The sequence below is a fragment of the Conger conger genome, chromosome 3, assembly GCF_963514075.1.
Source record: "Conger conger chromosome 3, fConCon1.1, whole genome shotgun sequence".
Lineage (NCBI taxonomy): Eukaryota > Metazoa > Chordata > Actinopteri > Anguilliformes > Congridae > Conger > Conger conger.
Genome location: NC_083762.1, coordinates 20,596,022 through 20,616,158, shown reverse-complemented (window position 1 = coordinate 20,616,158; position 20,137 = coordinate 20,596,022). Strand labels below are relative to the sequence as shown.

General features: G+C 40.8%; 1 protein-coding gene across 1 annotated transcript in view; it reads left to right on the top strand.

The window, feature by feature from the left end:
* Positions 1–10,644: 10,644 nt before the first annotated feature.
* Positions 10,645–20,137, top strand: part of arrb2b (arrestin, beta 2b) — a 31,046-nt gene continuing 21,553 nt past the window's right edge. The window contains exon 1 of the mRNA XM_061234215.1: positions 10,645–10,827. Within this exon, the coding sequence (XP_061090199.1) occupies positions 10,805–10,827 (23 nt within the window). The 5' untranslated portion in view covers positions 10,645–10,804. The remainder of the gene's footprint in view (positions 10,828–20,137) is intronic.

Below are 20,137 nucleotides of genomic sequence, written 5' to 3'. Positions count from 1 at the left end.
TTTGAGGCCTCTGTCTGTATTAACAAAAATGACTTCTCCAACCACTGGGGATAATGGCACTTCAATCGACATTCGGGGAAGCCAATTGTTTTATAACGGACATGGTGCACCTTCGTAACACAAGACCATTCACATAGGTACAATTATTTTGAATTCAGATTGAAGGAATGCATGAACCTAAAAGATCAGGTTGGTGTTTGCAATTGCATTACATTTGCATTACAGTTCTCTGGTAATCATTAAGAATTCAATAGACCAATTGCTTCTTAAATTGGGAAGCAGATGATGACTACTTTTGGCTGTTTTGTCTTTTGTGTCCAAAAGGCTTCCAGAGTTAGTTCTCACAATTCCTACTTTGCAAGGTGTAATGGGGGATGTGCCCTTTATTTGAATTTGTGAATTTCATACAATTATTGTATTACTGATTATTGTGGGTGTAATTAGTGTTTCCTTTGTAATATACTCCATTTATGTTCTATGTGAAATGTGAGGTGCCACTACATGTCCTTCAGATGTTCTGAACCAGGTAGGAATAGCGCAGGCAGGACCTCCTCTGTTACATGAATATCACATTTGTAGCTCAAATGTGACTGCCACAGCAGAGGAATAATAATAATATAACTACACAGCAGGGCAGGACTTGGATAAACACTGTTGAACAAGTCCCCCTTTCCCAATCTGTAAAAACTGTGCTATTAACACAGATTCAGGTAAGCTAAGGTATCAAATAATACAATGTACCTGTACAGGGTAGCTATAAGTTTGTGTTATACTACAATGATTCAAGTGGTTTTTAACTGAATCCGAGAGGAAATCCTTTTGACATCAGTCCGTGCAATGTTTTACATATGTATTGTTGCAATTCAAAGCAGAATTATTTTATTTGGCTTCTAAATTAGAATATATAAGCATTGGCAGGCATGATCAAAATGTGATGTTAAAAGTGATTTTATCCTTAAATAGTTTCTACTCAAAATAATTTCAATTAAAGGATTTTGCGTTGTGCAATGTGGCATAGATGCATGTGTATTACTTGTTTGATAGCTCCACCATGTGTTCAGAGTGAAAAGTGTTGCGAACATTCAGACACCTGTGAGACAGTAAAAATTGTATAGTGATTCAATGCATAATTTATTCAAGTAAAAAATCTATTTTTAATTAATAATGTTACATAGATGTTTTTACATATAAATAAGTATCTACCAGCATTGATTAATTTTGGAACATTGTGGATTTTACTATATCATAAGGGATGTGAAAGAAAATGTACCACGCAGCTTCTAGTGACTTATCAGAAATACTGTGTGTTTCTGAAACCATGAATAACACTACTGTCCAGTTGTGTACATCATTGTAGATGCTTTTAAATGTAATATGGTGTTATCAAGTGTTTGTATTTAGAATGTTTGTATTATTATATTTTTGTTTTTGTTTTTCATAAATACCCATAAAATTAGCCCCAAAATATGTATAAAATGTATCATTTCAGTTCATGTGTATATTATGGTTTACAATACAATAGTGCATTTAAATATACCCACAGTTACAAGGTCATCAATTTTGAATTGAAAAGCAAAATATGGGTTATTCCAAAATTGTGCTCTTATGTGACATGAAAATGATACTGATACTGACATGAAAATGATAGATTCAGGGCACTCAGGAAATGCGCTGCAGCATACAGCTGAATTGTTAAACCTCAAATTCAATCACATACTGTAATGTTGCTTGGAGGCAAGTGTCTAAAGCCAGTAACTTCTGTTTTGTGTACTTAAATAATAAGGAAAGCAAGCATACTTATTTAATTTAGTCATTATTTTGATAACTGTCTTAAAAATGACTAGAAAATATTACTCATCTACAAACTCTACAAAATCTCTGTTCCTCCATCTCCGGTCTTTATTTTACCTAAACAAATTCTTTGTGTATGCAGATGTCAATGTCAATACCTTCAGACAGAAGGCAGTTACCCATAACCTCATCACCTGTGTCAGAAGGAATCTATCAATGTAACCTTTGTGCTTAGCCCCATCTGTCTCTGACTGTGTACGAACGCAACTTCAGTCATCATATTTGTTCTTGGTAATTTACATAGCCTGGGACCTGTCAATCCTTTTCTACTGGGCCACTTAGTTTACAGCTGTCTGTTAATGGCACATGGTTGGTTTTATCTAAAGCACACCACAGCTAATCCTGTAAGACAGGCTGTCCCCAAGGCCCCCAGAAAGTAGGTTGGTAAGGCAGACAATGAAGATGCCTGCAGACATGCAAAAATGAAATGTGTAATGCTGAGCAATGTTCCAACCTGTGAATATTTAGATATCTTCTGTTATCTTTCTTGCCCTCAACAGCACGCTGAGGGAAGATGGCCATGTTTGGCTTGATATTACTACCAAAGCGAACTCTGAGTTGCTGCAATGGACCTGATTCAGTTAAGATTGCCTTTTCCCCAACTCCCTGGGGAAAGTTGAAAAATATAATTTGTTATGGTAATTTTTTTAACCCCTTATTGCTTTGAAAGCTTGTGTTCCTGTTCTTGAACCCTTCTGACCACAGGAATATGCTTGGCCTCTTCTGAAAGGTAACCCTTGGGGAGTTGTATTCCAAGAATCAACATTACTCTAAATATTGCTGAAACAAAGTTAGAGAAGCTCAAACACAGTGGAAGTGGATTTCTTTCTCACCAAAAACATTTTTTGTCTTTGAGTGAATACAGATGTTTGTGGCTGTACCTGGCTGGATTGGAAACACAATATAGCCACAGCCACAAATGTGGACAAATCTTTAAAATATGATAACAATATCACCAAAAATGAGCATTCTGCATTGCTTTTTCGAAGCTATGTCAAGGTAGGTTATCAAAAATGCTATTTGGAGACTCCAACGGGACATGTGGCAACTAAACAATATGTATGGGTGCTCTGGGGTCTAATATACTATGTAATGTAGACTACAATTACTATCCTGACAGAAGTTTCCTGAAATGCTCATGAAAAAAGGAGTCAATGCTTTTTTTCCTAACAGTTGAAAACAATCAAAGTGAAAAATGTTTATGCAGCTACGTTCAAATAGCAGCAATCCTCCAAAATGCATATAAAATACATTGTCCATAGCCCATAGTCCATAGTCCATAGAGAAAGTATCACAACTGCACATATTTTTATGAGTGAATCACAGCAAAGTGTCAAAGAGAAACAGACCATCTGACTGCCTGGACTGGAGTCTTACGTAAGTACCACAACAAGCAGGGGTTATCTGGTGAGATAGATTCAGCAGATGTGTGTAAACAGTGTGCCTGTAGTGTATAAATAGCTTTGTTCCTGAGTGCCTGCCATAGCTTTGCTGAGCCAGATCTCACGAAGGAACATGCTCCACTGTGACGTCAGAGCACCTGAGGGACCTTGCCACAGTATGGAGGCTGGAGGGGAGACATGCTCTTCCCTTCATGGCACAAGGGCTTTATTTTGGACAGTGAGTCAATGACATGGAGCGGGACCACTTTATTAGGTGGACCTATACACCAGCTCATGATGCAAATGTTTCATCAGGCAATCATGGGCAGCAATTCATTACATTACATCACATTACAAAGCATTTAGCAGATGGTGTTATCCAGAGCAATGTACAATGAAGTGCAGATCGAACACAGGAACAAGTGTGAAGAGTGTGAAGAATGCATCATCCGGCGGCCTGCGTAGTTTAGTGGTTAAGGTACATGATTGGGACCCGTAAGGTCGGTGATTTGATCCCTGCTGTAGCCACAATAAGATCCGCACAGCCTTTGAGCCCTTGAGCAAGGCCCTTAACCCTGCATTGCTCCAGGGGAGAATTGTCTCTGGCTTATTCTAATCAGCTGTACGTCTGACAAATTCCATTAATGTAATCAATGCATGCAGGCATGGTAAAGTGATTCAGTTGTTGTTTAGAACAAACATCAGAATGGGGAAGAAATGTGACATAAGGCAATTTGACCGTGGAATGCTTTCAATAGAGAGTAAATGGCTAAAATTGAACTGTACTGAACTGTAAATGTAGTTAAGACTAGTTGCAGCAAGTTATAATTAAAGGCTAAAGATGAGAAATATCACATGCTACTGTCCTGGTGTGGTATTCTTGGGGAAGTAGATTGAAAGAAGATTCCAATTACAAAATAGTTACTTTTGAGTATGCATGTCCAATAAACCTTGAGGTTAGGAGCCAGCACAAAACAATATGGCTTTCACATTTTCAATTTTGATGTAAACTGCAATGTTTCTGATCTACCTACAGGTGGCATGAGAAAGGTTGTAAATCTGTTGGGATGCTAACCAGTAGGAAAGAAGGTGATGTAATAATAATACAATATTTGTATTATTAATTCATTCCTTGGGATGGCAGATTCTATACCTTCAAACCCCAATAATGCCCCGAACTTTATTTCTTATTTAATGTCTTATTTTTTTATTCTTCGTTGTTTTCATCTACTACTTATATCTAAATTTCTTGCTGAATACATCACCAGAAAGATTCCAGACCCAAGTTATAGTTCATTTTCCCCATTGGACCATATCGACTTCAACCAAGAACATGGAAGCTATTTGTTTGCTAACAGCCAAAATGTTTGTATGATATAACTTGTAATATATCATTTCTGCAGCTGGCAAAAATACATTTTGTATTGTTTCATATGTAACTCATGTGTCGTTCTGTACTTCTATTTTCCATCCAAATTTCATGCTGTATATTCTCATGCAGCTACTTGCAAAGAATTTAATCATGGTGGTTCATCTTACACACTTTCTCTGTTATGGTTGGACACATTGTTCAAGGCAATTCCCATTATGTTTGTGGGCATGAAGCTCATGCATTAATAAAGAGATTTTTTAAGTGCTATAATGAGTGTTTGTTTTTTCCATGTACACTCAGTGAGTACTTTATTAGGTTGACCTATAAACCAGCTTGTTAATGCAAATATTTGATCAGCCAATCATGTAGCAGCAACTAAATGCATACTGTAAAAGGGATTTTCAACCATCTTTAGTGTTAGTGTTTTCTTTCAAAAACCATAGAATGAGCCGCTTCTACTCAACTTTCTTCCTTCTTTTCTAACAACAACCTGCTAGACCCCCATCAGATTGGGCCACTTGACAGAGACCGCGCTCCTCTCCATCACTCCATGCTGCACGAGCAGCCTCCCTCTCCTCTGTCCTCATTCTTCTCGATCCCTCTGCTGCCTTCGACACTGTGGATCACTCCATCCTCCTGTCCGCCCGGTCAGCAACGGGCATCTGTGCCACAGCCCTGGACTGGATTGAATCCTACCTCTCTGGTCGCTCCTTCCAGGTTGCCTGGGCTGGTACGGTATCGACACCTCGGCCCCTTGCCACAGGAGTTCCCCAGGGCTCAGTCCTAGGCCCGCTTCTTTTTTCTCTTTACACTCGTTCCCTTGGCCCTGTGATCACTGCACATGGGCTATCCTACCACTGCTATGCGGACGATACCCAACAATATGCAGGTTTCAGCCGGTATCTCTGCTTGCCTGAGTGACATCCAGAGCTGGATGGACAACCACCATCTAAAGCTCAACCCAGGTAAGACTGAACTGATATTCATCCCTGCTAATACCTCTTCCCATCTGGATCTCTCCATTTCCCTCAGGGATACCACACTCATGCCATCACTGAGAACATTACGGCGGTGACCCGGTTATGCAGGTTCTTCCTATACAACATACGGAGAATCCACCCCTTTCTCATCCCCTACTCGACCCAGCTCCTGGTCCAAGCGATGGTTCTGTCCCGCCTGGACTACTGCAATTCCCTCTTGGCTGGCCTCCCAGCGTCCGCCATCAGACCCCTCCAACTTATCCAGAATGCAGCAGCTGGTCTGGTCTTCAACCTTCCCAAATACTCACACGTCACCCCCCTGCTTACTTACCTCCACTGGCTGCCTGTCATGGCTCGCATCAAATTCAAAACATTGGTGCTAGCCTTCCAAGCAGTTAAGGGGACTTCCCCAGCTTATCTACAAAAATCATCAGACCCTACACCCCTGCCAGAGCTCTTCATTCAGCCTCCACATGCCGCTTGGCACCTCCCCCTCTCCGAACCTCCACCTCACGCTCACGACTACTGTCTGTTCTGGCTCCACGGTGGTGGAACGAACTCCCCGTTGAGGTCAGAACTGTAGAATCTTTCCCCACCTTCAAGCGCAAACTGAAGACGCACCTCTTCAAGCAGCACCTCTCCCTGTCCCTCCCTACCTCCCTGTGAACCTTAATTGTTGTCTTTGTGATTTACTTTGTGTATCGGTATTTTTAGTTGGCTAGGTAAGCAGTGTTTGGATAATTAAGTTTGGTCACTTTAGCTTTTTGTTTGTTTGTTTATTTGTTTGTAAAAAATTCTAATAGGCCCTGGTCCTTATCTTTGTTGTACAGGTAGCAGTTGAAATTGTACTTCCCTCTAGGGTCTTTCAGCGCACTTATCCCTGGTTATGGGTATGCACTTTGTTGTACTTCGCTCTGGATAAGAGTGTCTGCCAAATGCCATTGATGTAATGTAATGTTTGCAGAGAATGGTGTGAAAAACAAAAAAATCCTGAAAGCAGCAGTTCTGCAGGCAAAAATTCATTTTTAATGAGAGAGACTGGTCAGACTGGTCAAACCTGACAGCGAGGTGACAGAAATGCAAATCACAACAGATTACATCAGCGGTATGCAGAAGAGCAGCTCTGAACACACAATGCTTCCAAACCTCTAAGAGGATAGGCTACAGCAGCAGAAGACCAAAGTATACTAAATACAAATAACTAATAAAATGCTCAGTGAGTGTATGTTTATTTTTGTGATTAAGCATACTTATGCTCATTTCTAAACTTTAATTTATTTTTTATTTTTATTAATGCATAAGCACTAAGTGAAACTAAAAGGAACTATTCATTCTACCTATATTTTCCTACTTTTGTTCATGTAGGTTGGCCCTGTGCTTCTTCCGTTATGTTCATAATTAAGAAATTAGATGTTAGATGAATTTTTAAGTGTTATACAGCTTTTTCCATCTTCCATTTATGGTATTTCTTTTGGGAAACAGCATCTAGATCTTCTCATTTCTGGAATTAAGTACAATTATTGCCAATTATTTGCCAGTGTATGTTAATTTTATACACTGATCATACATAAAGACCACATTATTGTGAGAGGATAAAATAAATAAATACAGAACCAAACGACATTCACTAATTTACTTACAAATAGGTTGAATTACTTTGGAATAGGGCCTCTTAAGTTTCAGTTATACATGTTGGTAAATGTTTTGCTGTAACTTGGCATAAATTTGAAAGATGTCAAGGCTCAGAACATAGGAAGCAAGAGCGACCAGGGAGTAATCGGATCGAGAGTCTTTATTAAATTAACAGTAGGTCGGGCAGGCAATGGTCAAGTACAGGCAGGAATACCACTGGTGAGCAAGTTTGTAGTAGAGAATACAGGCAAGGGTTTGTTAACAGGGCTACCGGTCACAGCAGAGAAAATCGTATAGCATATATCCTATAGCTATAAAGCATAGGCAAGAGTTTGTAAATCAGAGCTCATACTCAATCAGTGTAACCGCTGGAAAGAATGGCAGAGGTGCATCACGATCTGGCAACTAGTACACGGAAAAGGGCAAGTATAAATACACAGACAAATGAGGTGAAAATAACAAACAGGTATGTAAGTGGAGATCAGGTAACGAGACTCAGGTGAAACGAATAACAAGATGACAGGACTATGGAAAGTGACAGGGGACAAAACACACAAAATAGAAAAATGCTGAAACAGAAAAACACAGAGTATGACATTAGATTTGAATACTCATATCTGAATGTTGGTAACTAAATAGATATGGCAGATATGAAAGCAAATTACCTGGGGAAATGCAAGATATTACACTACATGAAATTCAACCTTAGCAAAATGCCTGAAGATTAGCTGCATGTTTCAACAGGACCAGAAATAGAAACTATTCTGGAAATGACATCTGTGATAACGAAGTCTTAAAATGGTTATGAAAGTCCAATGCAAAAAGACATGTCTACATATAATAGGGAGAAAAATATAGCTGCAAGCAGCGATGTCAGGGGCCATACACCAAGGGTGAGCAGCTTAGAATTGAGTGCAATTCATACTTTCTGAGGTATCTGCAAAAACAGAAAAATATTGCATAACAATTTAGTTCTTTCCTACCACCTTGTGTGTACTGCATGCTGCAATTGGAGAGGACGGTCCAGTACTTTGTTCCTGCCACCATGACCCATGCAAACATCCATCCATCCATCCATTATCTGAACCCGCTTATCCTGAACAGGGTCGCAGGGGGGCTGGAGCCTATCCCAGCATACATTGGGCGAAAGGCAGGAATACACCCTGGACAGGTCGCCAGTCCATCGCAGGGCACACACACCATTCACTCACACACTCATACACTCATACACTCATACACTCATACCTACGGGCAATTTAGACTCTCCAATCAGCCTAATATGCATGTCTTTGGACTGTGGGAGGAAACCGGAGTACCCGGAGGAAACCCACGCAGACACAGGGAGAACATGCAAACTCCGCACAGAGAGGCCCCGGCCGACGGGGATTCGAACCCAGGACCTCCTTGCCGTGAGGCAGCAGTGCTACCCACTGCACCATCCGTGCCGCCACCCCATGCAAACATTACATTATATATTATATATATATTTAGTAGACCCTTTCCTCCAAAGACATACAATACAATAAGTGCATACCAAAGGTCATAGTAACAACTACAGAATGTGGGTCAGATAAGGTACAATTCACATAAAGTATCAATAAGGTCCTAATGGCGCTAGAGCTCCAGCTCATTTGCCCCTTTGGAGTAAAACCTCCCCCCCCATGCATCATATGTGCCAAATTTGGTGAGAATCAGGAAAACAATGCTGGAGAAGTACTAAAATGCTTTACAATAAATTGAAAGTGGTGGAACATCCAATATGGTGGACACTATGGGCTCTATGATATTATTTGTTCAGAATGAGGAGGTAAAAACATGGAAGAAATTATACTTCACATACATGCACCAGATTTCTTCCACATGTCTATGGGATGGCCGTAATAATATTTTCAATGTTGTCATTTTGTATGTTGTGCTGCAGCGCCACCTAATATCAATTGCATGGCTGTCATGCATAATGCCTTAGCCATACTGAACATACTTGCCAAATTTAAGTAAATTTTTGAGCATCGGAATGAATATTTTGCAGTAGGTGGAAGAAGAAGAAGAAGAAGAAGAAGAAGAAGAAGAAGAAGAATGCTAGCAAAAACAACAGTGGTCCTACACACCCTTGGTGCTAGCCCTCCTAATAAAAATTGGAGCCACAGTGGCTGTGTCTAAAAGTCAAAAAATATTGGCTTCTTAGTGGCGCGGTTCGCACAGAACCACAAAATAGTGCATAGAACTGTAAAATAACTCATCGACAAGTGCAGTAAGCTCCATATTTTGCTGTGGTTATATTTTTAAACTGCATTTAAATTACACACTGAAATGATGTATGTAATGTTTTAAGCCTCTGTGTGCTTTCCATGAACTAGGCAGTTAAATTGATCGTAATCATGCATCATGTAATCACGTTATTGTCTCTGATGTCGTCCCGCATTCAAAGTGTGTTTCATTATGTGCTGCCTAGGCACCTCCGAAGACGCTTTTGAAGGGCAGTGGACTAATCAGGCAGCAAGGCAACGAAGCTTCAAGGCAGCTGCCTTCAGTGTGAGACCCAGTCAGGGCCATTGATGCAAACTTTGCAAAGCACCACACTTACATAGGACCCACTTGCTTCCCCTGGTGTTGAATCTTCAACCTGTTAAATGTGAGTGAGTTACAAGCCAATAATTCTTAAGAACTCAAGCTAGCAAATGTAAATAGTAAACTTAATGTTGCATTTGTAAACATCATCAATTGCACTCAGGTGTATTCGTACTAGATTGTAATAAGACTATATCGAGGTCATTAACATTACTGAGTAGCTGCCCTGCTGCTCAAGCTAGGTCGATAACTGCAGTTATCCAGTAAAATCCAGAACCCTCCCACATCTGAAACCTGGATGTAAAAAAGAGCATTTCAGCGTTTTACTCGGTGCAGTTATCCAGCTAACTCGGTAATCCTGATTTGTGATAATTGGGCAGGGAGGAATCCAATAGAAACGGACTCTTTTTAAAGGGTAGTTCTGCCTATAACATGGCAAACACCACTGAGGGACACCTGAAAATATAAATTCAGAGACACCTGAAAATATTTCTTCATTGATGTAAAAAAAAATTGTTAAGCTACTTTGCAGTCGACTCATGGGAGATTAAATGCAAAACATAAACTACAACTGCCTTAGCGATTCAATTATTACGTGCCTATGTTTTAAAATATTTAATTGGTCAATGACTATACGCAAACACTTGGTCGATAATGTGATTTGGTATTTCACTGATCCATTAAAACAAATGACAACCTACTTTAAAAATTGGCTTTTGATTGGTTGTTCTAAGGGTAGGGCAAATGTAGGCCGAATGACGCAAATGCATTCCCATGTATCGATTGGCTAAAAGTGGTGGCAATCACCTTAGGTTGGTATGTCCTATTTGTTTGCTGTCACAAGCTCGGGCTACTGGCTTCCGCCTTGAGCCTGCGGAAACGAGCTAGAAAGAAAGAGCGAGCGAGCGAAGGGGCTGATCGAACTGATGAGAGTGCGAGGGGGGTAGAACGAGTTATTAAATATAATATAGCTAGCCACATAGTACGTAGCTACATTTTAAAACAAGAGGCCTGCGGAGATGGGCGACAAGGCGGGCACAAGGTGAGATGTGTTAACTTTCGATTGCTAACGTTAGGTAATTTCATTGTATTTTTGTCTAACTAGTCTAGCTAAACACCAACAGCCTGCTACTAGGAGCAAGTAAACTAGCGACACTTTTGCGTGTATTAGCTATAAGGTTAGCTAGCTAGCTATCTTTATTCTGATGAGTTGGGAGGGTGAAGTGTGGGATCTGGGAGGGGGTATTGTCTACGGGGATTCAGATCCAGATCCAAATACAGTTGATTTGGGGAAGTAGCTCGCTAGCTATATTAATAACATTAGCTGGATTGCAAGATAGCTTCTCAAACGAAGGGCGGGGTAACATTGGCTAAATTGCTAGTCAACTAACTAGCTAGAGCTTGTGATCGTAGCCAAAATACTAACTTACTTCAACGATCAGATTTCTATCGTATTTGGGGGGCAGTTGGCTAGCTTGCTTACTAGCTACAACATTTGGGTTAGAAGAATACCGAGTTAACGTTAACTGGCTAGTTGCTGAAGTTCAATTAGGCTACACGTTGCTAGCTAGCCTGCAACTACTACTAGATATTTAACTAACGTTAGTTATGCATCGTTTGTCAGAGCGTGGCTAACTTCTTTATTTAATATCAAGTTGCAGTCTGTTGATGTGTCATGAGAAATACATACATCACCAGCTAAGGTTACCTGGATGTTTTCTGCCAAAGGTTTCTTTAACGCCGTGTGTAACGTCGTTACCCAAGTTGTGTACAGTAAACGATAGCTAATACAACAAAACCTACGCTAACGTTAGCCAACTCGCTTCTGCTTGTGCCTTCGTGCTCACTTTGAGTGAGACAGTGAATCTGTTTATCAGTTAATCACTGGATAATTAATTAACGTTCCCTAACGCACTGTCACATCACGTTCCGCTCATCCTGTTGCAGAGTTCTAATCCAGCTAATGTTAAATAGCTAATTTAGGTACTTGCTAGTATAATTACATTGTAGTTGTTCGGGCTGAGCAGAGCTGTGTGCGTGTTTGGCTTGCTTTCTGAGCGTTTGTGAACCGTAAGAAATCGCCTTTTACACATGACATTTGCGCTCTCAGCAGACATCATTAATACGCCCACTGATGCCAGGTGATTTGCACAGTCTGCTAGTTAGTCAAGTAGCTCTGCAAAGTGATTGTGTGGTGTTTGTTAAAATAACGACTAGAGGTAGCTCGTTTTTCTGTGCATTTGCTTAGCTAAGATTTCCCCCGCAGGATGACGTGGGGTTTGACGTGTGCTTTCAATTGAAATTCAGGGACTCACATGGATGAGAATGTTGGTTAAAAAAACACAGCAAACCGGCATACACGCTGAAGACATACCACAATGTATGTACAATTTAGTTAGTAGCACATCTGTCTTCATGGGTTAACGCGATTGACCCGTTTTGGAGAAGTTGAACACTGTCTCATATGACAAGTCCTGCCCTACTCTGATGGTCTGTATCGACTGACATACATTCGCCTTTTTTCTGAGATGGAGAGAAAGAGATGTGTAGGCTAGCCTACATCAGCTGGACAGGGTCTTGTAACAACCATTATAAATAAACTTTTTTTTCGGTCTGGAGAAAGTTAAGGTTTATTGTTTTTGCTGATACCTTGTGGTTGCTATTGTAATTTTTACTGTGGAACTGATTGTGGATATCAGCAGAATGGAATTGCAAAAGATGACGAACACAATGGAAAAACTATCATAACTATACTGAACTGAATTTTTTTTTTTTTTTCTATTCTCACTTATTCATGATCACACTTTTAATGTTTTTACATTGTTTCTCCCTCTCAACACAACACAAAACCGGCAGTGGTGGCTTTGTACTAGTGAAGAAAAGGGATGATAATGCACTTTCAACTGGCACATGAAACACTTGTTGTAATCACATCTAAAGAGAAAATATATTAAAAGGATTATTATTAATATAATTGAAGATAGTTTAATTGCTTTAAGATCACTGCTGGGAGTGGAAGTGTACAGTGATGCGAAGAAAGGCAGGAACAGGACAAGAGACATAGGACTGTCTGCTGATGCAGATGGAGGGGCCTGTTTGCATTTTTCAAAGCATTTGCAGCATCACATGCACCGTGGGAAGAAACTCACAGACAAACTTCACCTCAGTGTGGTGCATTAAATGTTTCCTAAAGCCTTTTTATCATTCAGTCTTGGGCGTTTTGCCATTTCACTGTAATAAGTGAAGGCATATTCTGATATCCGGAAGGTGTTTATTCTATGGCATTTTACTAATTTTCGCCTTGTGAAGCCTTTGCTAAAGGTAGTGTTCTGGATCTGGATCCAGCTGTTTTACTGGCTAGATTTCAGTACATTTCTGTAAACCTGCAGAGTTTGTGAGTAGGTTGTTTGTTGTAAAGCATCTGTTTTGAACCTGTTCACTCAGAAAATAGCTGAAATACTGCACATTTAAAAAGATTGTCAAAGTGAAAGAAAATTTTCTTATGAAAATATTACATACTACTGAACTTAACACTGCTAACTCAAAATACTTAAGCCACAGCATAAAGATGTGTACTTGCTGGCATGTCACACAGTAAACATAACATTGTGAAAAATCTTCGCTAAAATGGCACCCACATGAGTGTAAGAACTACAAGTGTGGTACTTTAGTGGGTAAGATATCTGTGGTCACGTGGACAATTTAAAACTCATTCATTGATAAAATGTTTCTTCCACCCTCCCAGCGTTAATTCCAGTGGGATTATTATGTCTGGGTTGTATGTTGTCCTTCAGTAACCCCTGGGAGTCTGGGTGAGACAGGTGCATTTCTGCTTCTATTTTCCACTACTCTTTCCACTCATTACGGTCAGGGCTCCAAGCACAGTTTATAATATGTTTACCTGACAGAAAAAGGCTTTCCCATTCAGCCTCTGACAATTTTGTTTATTATTGTGCATTTAAGACACCGTAGGGACGGTCTGATGGTCTGGCGTGTTTATCCAAGTGAAGCCACTAAAAGGTATTAATTCTGAGAGCTCTGAGTCTGTGGTGTCTCTGGTGTTGGGTTGCCTGGCCAGCATGGTCAGCTGTGGATCGGTTGCTAGGAAAGTGCGAAATATGACGGCAAGTTATAAAGGAGAGGAAGGGGGGGGGAGTTATTGTGGAGGGGAAGCGAAATGTTTGCGTTAGCGATGTTGGGTGGTGCTGCTGGTAGAGGGGGCCAGGGTGGTAACGGGAGTTGGTGGGTCCTCTCTCAGGCAGACTGTGCTCAGACACTTCATTTGAACAGTGCTTGCTATTTTGTCTGCCCTGTGGCATTCGTATCACGTAGTGCTGGGTGGAGATGTGTGTCTGGTTTTCATTCCATCTGAGTTTTTGAGTGCCTGATCGAGTGAATATGTTGTGGGGCCTGCCTGAGGTGGTGTAAGCTATTCCATGACTCCATGTGCTTTTTAGAGATCGGATCAGAGCTTATAGTCAAGGGCTGTAGGAGATCTTCATAGCCGTAATTGTGCACTGTATCCAAGGACTATGTCATCAAAGAGAATCAATCTTTTGATCAACACGTTTTCACGAACAGGACATGGTCACTATACTGGGTCACTGTAAAACCGGCTGTATACTGTATTCAACTGTAACCTCCCCTTTCCATTCTGCAGTGACAGCGTTCCAGTCTTACCAGTTTACTACCAGCCAGGGTGTTAATCGGGGGTCACAAGCCAGGAGGCCTATTGTGTTACTGTTAATTATTTGTATTTAAAAATAAATAGTTCAATGAGTGAAGAGGCGAGTTGTATTTAAAACCGTGCTGAGAGTATTGTTGTTCGAGCTGGGTGGGACTCCCTGAATGTGATGGTTGCAGTCGAATGAAGATGATGGCGGGTGGCTAATTGAAATCACACTTGCTCTGGTCCCTTCAGACTGCTGTCACCCTGATGAATTGTTTTGGTCCTCCACAGTGCCTACCAGGTACACATTGCAGCAGGTGCTGACGTGACGTCTGTACGACTTAATGCTCTTGAGGGAATCTACAGAAAGGCTAGTCTATTGTTGCAATGATGTTGCTCAGTTGAAATTAATTCAGTAAAGTGAGAAGTGGTCTAAAGATGTAGCCCCCTCATAATACTGGATTTTTTACAAATCAGATTGCAGCACAGTGTCAAACAATTAAACCAAAATAGTATTAGTAGGGTAAGAAGTTGTAACAATAAAGAAACCAAATGAAACCATTGACATAACTTAAAACTGACATACAACTAAATGGTCTTCTCGTTTCCTCCACCACTTCTCCCTCTTCATCACTTAGACCTATAGTGAGACCTGTAGCACCCAATATTTCACATTTTCTTTATAACCCCTCTTTCATTCTAGCCATATCACTATTCGCTTCTTTCGTTCCCTTTGGGATTTACTTGAATGCACTTTAGCTTCCTTTGGTCAGATCAGTCGATACATTTGGGGTGTCATTTTGTATTTAAGGGAGCATTTTGCTGCAAGGATACAGCAGTAGACCCATCTCCTTCAGATCTGTTAGTCCAATATTTACTTTCCTAGATAAAGTTTCCAGGATTCAGACCATTTTGTCAGAGTCCATCGAGACAATGAGAGTATTTGTTTAACTGCAATACACAGTGCAGTCCGTCAGTATTTGGACACAGGTACTCTTTTCTTGTGGAGGCTCTGTACTCCAGCACATTGGTATTTGAAATGAATGAATGAATATGGCATTCTTTTGCAGACTGTCTAACTCTAATTTGAGGGTTTTTAAATCCACATAATCTGTAGAGCCTTTTTGTTTTACATGCAATTCCACCGATTGCATTTGCTATGTATTTGTGTAGTATATTCACTAATCTCAACAGCAACACTTGAAAAAGAAGCCATCTTGGTGGATTATTCGTGGTTGGCAGCATAGTGTGGGTGCCTCCTCCAAGGCGTTATTTGGTGTTCATTGTTGCTAAATTCCTCCGCCAGCTGCAAGTTAAAGGTTGCTGACGTAACCAGCGAAGGTAGTCCTTTGCCTGTGACGCAAATCTTCTTTCCACATGTGTCCACAGGAGGCAGCCTGTTAATAGCATCCCGAAGGACCTGCAAGAGGCATAGATTAACCATAATTATTTCTTGCTCTGTCTCTTATCAAAACATTCTCTGCTATTTGCATCTGCGAATGAACCATCAATGCAACTGCAGTGCTCTCCTCTCTCACGTGAATTTCCTCTTCCTTGTCGGGAGAACAACGTATGCCTGTTAAACATAGTGCCCAGCAAGCATTTGATCTCTGTTCATGCAATCTTATGGCATTGTTGAGCAGTGTTCCCTAATTGGGACATTTTGCCCACTTTCTTAGATGATCTAACTAAAGTGTAGTGAACGTGTGAAATATCTGACCATAAAATGTAAATTTCCAAGAAAATGCCAAGAGCCTACCTATTGTAATGCTTCTTTGTGTCCAGTGTTCCGTAGTGCTAGATGTCTTGTTGATTTTATTAAATCTGAGGGGATTATGTGAAGGCGTTGATTTTTGTTTGTGGTGGACAGAGAACTCAACAGTCTGATTTCCAGGGAGAGAACTATGTGTATCAAATTGCCATTGGATATAACTGGGGGTAAGTGTACACACCTTTCCACTGGCTGTGCTCACTTAGAACGACAGAAACCCTCTGGTAACAAACAGAGGATGTGAACATTTTTATATTAGTGTTCACTCCCTCCGTTTCCTCTGTCCCCCTGTTGGGGAACAGGACTGCTTTGTGTGTTTGTGGGATCTGTTCAGCAGCTAGTTCGGTCTTGTTTTCCCTCATACACAGCCACATAACTGCTGTGGTGGAATAAACACACTCACACTAAAGAGTCAAAATCCTGCCGTCATCGCTGATCCTGTACAACCGCCTTTCACAACTCTGTTTCCTACAACATCTAGAGCTTTACTATGAACAGTGTCCTGTATTGTGGAGTTGAGCGTTCAACCAGCAGGTGGAAAAGTGGATTAACTTTAAAGCTCTTATTATTAGTGACAGGCACGGTGTGATTGTGTGTTTGAGTTTCTCACTGAATGTCATTCATTTTTGTGTGGGAACGCGGTGAAATCGTGCCAGTTGGGTCAAGCAGGCGTGGTAGTGCATTTAGTGTGTCCCGACTTCCAATCTGGTGGTGGCAGTTCTGCCTCATCTGTGAAATGGAAAACCTGTTGAAGTTTTGAATCAACACATGCTTTTCATAAAATGACAATTTGACATCACACTTGCAAAGTGTGTCTTACTCTCACTGCCTCATCATTACACTGTGCTCATAACATTTATGTGCTCTCTGCGTCTGTGCCTACACAAGTAATGTGTGTGTGTGTGTGTGTGTGTGTGTACATGTACATGTTATTTCATATTATTTTTATAGATGAAAATACAGATTCATATTAATTAATGAACTATGTAACTAGTTTGATCCCAGTGATTCAGACACTGTCCCCGCCTGTTTTAGTCCCTTGCCCTTATACATGTATTGCTTGGTAATGAAGGACCATGTTTTTTGCACACTGATAGACTGAAGATTAAATGAATGAACTATAAAATCAAGAATTTTATTTCAATAAAAACATTTGTTTCATTCTGTTTATTAGTAATCCATTTGATCAGATTCATGATACTGCCTGGATGACATTCATTCAGAATATCCTACTATGACATCCCAAGTGCTAACTGGTTTCTCTGGAAATCGTCAAGACAGGAAACGAGCAAGCAGAAAAGAGGAAGTGTGCTGCCTGCAAGATTGGCCAAGAGCTGACTGATGCTTCTCATTTTATGTGACTGTGCTGTCTTGCTCTCTGTCTTCTTTTTCTCTCTCAATCCCCTTTTCAAAGTTCTCATCGCAATCCATTGCAGAAGGTGGATTGGCCTATTTGCCAACTCTCCAGTGTCTCTATGTAATTACCAATTACAAAATACAACCAGCTTGTTTCGACAGTGTTCAATTTACAGGAACATGGAATAGATTGCATCCTAACCTGTAATTGTTAATGTGCTTTAGTAATATTTTAATAATGTAACAATTTTTAATAATGTAAATAATGAATTATTTATTTGGTGCAAATTATTCTTTTACGGTCTGCTGTTTTGTGAAGGCAAGCAGTGATGGTATTATTTTTGTTGATATACCACAGATTGTTATCTAAGGTGTGGTACATGGTGATTGGTATTTCATGACACGTTTTGTGCTCATTCCCATACTTGCGCTCATGTTATCGCGTATTCAAATCAAGCGATAACATGCTTTTTTCGCCTAGCTTATAGCCTCCATACAGTAGCAAGCCAATTTTAATATTTAGTCACACCCTTATATTTTCACAGTCTCGCCTTTTACATGTCTCTTTTATTGACCTTTTACATTTAAGCCTGACCCAGTGTTTAAACTATTTAAAATAAAAAGGACACCTCATTGGTTGGCCTGAATGAAGCTCACCTCAAAATGGGGGAGAAGCAGAGACTCTTTTAATTTTTTTTTACCATAAATGTGATGTGACCAAGGTGTCCCACCAGAAGAGTGAAACGGGTGTCAAGGCAGCAGGCAGAGGACCATTGTCATTGTAATTCCCTGCAACATTTAAGAAGTTTTAAGTAGTGGCTTCTGTCTAGAACACTTGTGCAAAGACCAGCCTGGTGGATTGGATGGAAAATTAAACCCTTAATACCTTTTGGCTGGAGTAGGAGAAACAAAGCTCATTGGCCGCACATCTGTAAAAATATTTTTTGGAAGGGGCTTGATGGATTTCCTGGAACATGTGTGCCATCGATGGGCTCGCCCTGCTATGCAACATCTTATCTATACACTCCAGTTGCATGTGATGCACCACTTGAGCATTTGATTGAATACTTGAGCTTGTACCTGGTTTTATTCTTCAATTTCAAATTTCAAATCTCATACTGAGTATGAAGCTAGGAGGAACAATCTCCAAACAAAGTCTGGACTAAAATATTGTCTGGACGATATTGTGCAGATCGATGCTGTTTGATTGAAGCTGTCTTGCCATGGCCTGAGTTATTTTTCCTAAGTATATTGCATGCATTTTGGTCTGACCCAACCTTCCTGAGGTTTTGTCAGTTGTATGTACAGTGTGTTTGCTCGGATTTGATTCCGGCATAAGCAAAGTGCAGCTAGCTCTCTGTGATCTGTAATGGAAGTAGAGTAATTTCTGCTCTTGCGTTGACGCATACTCAACAGGCAGCTGAGTAGAGGTTAATGAGTAATAAGGACAATCTCAGTGAGGGCATTTAGAAATGAGTAATTCCCTGCTAAGAGACTTGCCTGTGTTTAAAACCATTAAGTACTGGATATCTCCTTATGCACAGGCTGTAAGTAGCTTGTTGAATACACTAAGCTGCTTTTCATAAACATACCAGCCTGTAGCCTAGTTGGTATGTTGGTTGTTCAAGCCCTGGTGTAGCCACGACAAATACTGTGCTGCTGTTGGGCCCTTGGACAAGGCCATTAACTTCGTATCCAGGGGGGATTGTCCCCTGCTTAGTCTAATCAACTGTAAGTCGCTTTGGATAAAAGTGTCAGCTAAATAACAAATTATCATAAAGGGAGAACTGGGGAAGAGGACGTCTTCTCCAAAAAGAGATTGCCTGAAGAACAGTTGTAATACTCTGGTGGTTTGTTGAGAGTTGTCGAACACCGCCCAATATAACACTCTCACCAAAGGCTCGGTGTGTTCGAGAGGGGGAGGAGGTGCTAGGCCGGGCTTCCTTCGCCTGGCTACAGGAAGCGAGGGATGGGAAGATTTGTGATTGTTCTGCAAAAGCACAGGAAGCCCCCCTTCCCCATAAAGATAGATTATCATTGTTTTTCACAGCATGTGCCATTATTTCTGTTTGTCATGAGATTGAGATTAGTCATTTCCTCCACCCCACAGTCTGTTCACCTGAGCCCGGCCATAGTACCCGCAATATGCCCCGTGTGGGTCTGTCGGCTCTGTTCTGCTTGGGACCCGAAATAACAGTGCTGAAGCAGTTCTCCATCCCGCTCTCTCCTCCATGCACTTAGATCCACCTCTCTGCTTGTGAGGTCTCACTGATGTTGTTTGGGAGGTCTGTGGCACTGCTGTAGGCTAAAGCTTGTTCTCCGTTTAACTACTGCTGTACTCTGCCTCTGTGCTGTTAGGCTTAGGTGGTTGTGAATTCTCTACCTGAACAGTGTCCTTCTCTTCTGTTCACTGCTGTAGTTTGTAAGGTCTCTGTCCTACAGTTTGTTGTTGTTGTTTTTTTTCAACCTAAGTAGAACATGTTCGAGTGAGAGAGCTAGAGAGCAGATTACTTGAGATCCTTCAGTAAACGATGGCTTTTCCCCAAGCCTGCGTTT